Genomic DNA, 2,157 nt, shown 5'->3' with positions numbered 1-2,157 from the left:
CTGAAAGTCCTGTAACCGATGGCACTTCATCCCATAAAGTCTTCTGTGCATCTTCAGCCCTACTTTCGCCTTTCGAGTCCCATAGTTTACATTCCTCAAGTGTGTCTGTATCTATCCTTCTTTTACTTCCATTACTGGAAGGTGTACGTCCTTATTGGCCGTGCACTGCAGGAGAGTTTCCATCCCTATCCTTCCTCTCTTACTTCCATATGAACTAAATTCCTCCTCCTTCCCCTCAATTCCAACAGTATATCCCTCCTCATCCTTCCTCGCTTATTCTGTTGATTGTGAGCTTCCACACCACTACTTTAAATTCATTTCCATCGTTGCCTCCCTCTAGGAATGGTAATCTTAGATCTTATTTCTATTGCTTATCGCCTTCCACCTCACGTGATTTTTGTTCTTATTCCTTCTTCCATTCTTCCAACAACTTGAGAATTTCCATGCTTGCAATCTTCCAACCCTTGAGAACTTTCATGCTTTCAGTCTTCCACCACTTGAAAACTTTCATGCCTTTAGTCCTCCAACCCTTGGGAACTTTCATGCTTTCAGTCTTCCAACCCTTGAGAACTTCCATGCCTCCAATCTTCCAACTGTTAAGAACGTCCATGCTTCCAGTCTTTAAAACCCCTTAAAACTTCTAAGCTTCCGGGCTTCCAACCCTTGAGAACTTCCATGCTTACCAGTCTTTCAACTCTTAAGAATTTCTTTGATTAAAGTTTTCCAACTTTTGAGAACTTCCATTCTTCCAGTCTTTTTAACCCTTAAGAACTCCCATACTTTCAGTCTTCAAACCCTTAACAGCTTCTACATTTCCGGTCTTCCAAACCTTTAGAACTTCCATGCTCCCAATCTTCTAACCCTTGATAACTTCGATGCGTCCAGTCTTCCAACTATTGATAACTTCCATGCTTCCAGTCATCCAACCTATGAGAACTTCCATGCTTCCAGTCTTCCAACCCTTAAGAATTTCCGTGTTTTCAGTCTTTAGGCCCTTAGGAACTAACATGCTTTCAGTCTTCCAACCCTTGAGAACTAACATGCTTTCAGTCTTCCAACCCTAGAGAACTAACATGCTTTCAGTCTTCCAAACCTTGAGAACTAACATGCTGTCAGTCTTCCAACCCTAGTGAATTAACATGCTTATAGTCTTCTAACACTAGAGAACTAACATGCTTTCAGTCTTCCAACCCTTGAGAACTAACATGATTTCCGTCTTCCAACCCTTAAGAACTAACAGGCTATCAGTTTTCCAACCCTTGAGAACTAACATGCCTTCAGTCTTCCAAACCTAGAGAACTAACATGCTTTCAGTCTTCCAGCCCTTGAGAACTTTCATGCCTCCAGCCCTCCAACCTTTAAGAACATCTATGTTTCCAGTCTTCCAACATTTAAGAACTTACATACTTCCAGTCTTCCATCCCTTAAGAACTTCCATGCTTCCTGTCTACCAACCCTTAAGAACGAACATGCTTCCAGTCTCCCAACCCTTAAGAACTTCCAGTCTTCCAACCTTGAGGAACTTCTTTGCTGCCTGTCTCCAAACCCTTAAGAACTTCCATGCTTCCAGTCCTCCAACTCTTGAGAACTTCCATGCTTCAAGTCTTCCAACCCTTAAGAACTTCCATGCTTCCAGTCTTCCAACCCTAAAGGACGCCCATGCTCCCAGTCTTCATACCCTTAAGAACTTCCAGTCTTCAAACCCCATAAGAACTTCCATGCTTCCAGTCTTCTAACCCTTAAGAACTTTTATGCTTCCAGTCTTCCAACCCTCAAAATCTTCACTGCTTCCAGTCTTCCAACTCTTGAGAACGTCCATGCTTCCAGTCTTCCAACCCTTAACAACTTCCAGTCTTTTAACCCTTAGGAACTTCTATGTTTTCAGTCTTCCAACTCTTAAGAACTTTCAATCTTCCAACCCTTAAGAACTTCCAGTCTTCCAACCCTTAACAACTTCCATGCTCCCAGTCTGCCAACCCTTAAGAACTTCCAGTCTTCCAACCATTAAGAACTTACATGCTTCCAGTCTTCCACTCCTTAAGAACTTCTATGCATCCAGTCTTCCAGCCCTTATGAACTTTCATGCTTCCAGTCATTCAACCCTTTATAGCTTCCAGCTTCTTATTTTACTTCCTTCCCTTTCCTACTATGGATGGT

The 2,157-nt window shown here is 42.5% G+C and overlaps 1 protein-coding gene across 1 annotated transcript; it reads left to right on the top strand.

Moving 5' to 3' along the window:
• Positions 1-1,304: 1,304 nt before the first annotated feature.
• Positions 1,305-1,736, top strand: LOC137646743 (apolipoprotein A-I-like). Its single transcript, XM_068379850.1, has one exon. It carries the CDS (start codon positions 1,305-1,307, stop codon positions 1,734-1,736), a length of 432 nt encoding a protein of 143 aa, XP_068235951.1.
• The last annotated feature ends 421 nt before the right edge of the window (positions 1,737-2,157 follow it).

This window comes from Palaemon carinicauda, chromosome 9 (assembly GCF_036898095.1).
Source record: "Palaemon carinicauda isolate YSFRI2023 chromosome 9, ASM3689809v2, whole genome shotgun sequence".
In the NCBI taxonomy this organism is placed as follows: Eukaryota; Metazoa; Arthropoda; class Malacostraca; order Decapoda; family Palaemonidae; genus Palaemon; species Palaemon carinicauda.
The sequence above is the reverse complement of the archived record's forward strand: the minus strand, read 5'-3'. Positions and strand labels throughout refer to the sequence as shown.

Excerpts from the sequence above, each read along its gene's own strand:
- LOC137646743 (XM_068379850.1), top strand. The coding sequence starts at position 1,305 with ATGCTTTCAGTCTTCCAGCCCTTGAGAACTTTCATGCCTCCAGCCCTC.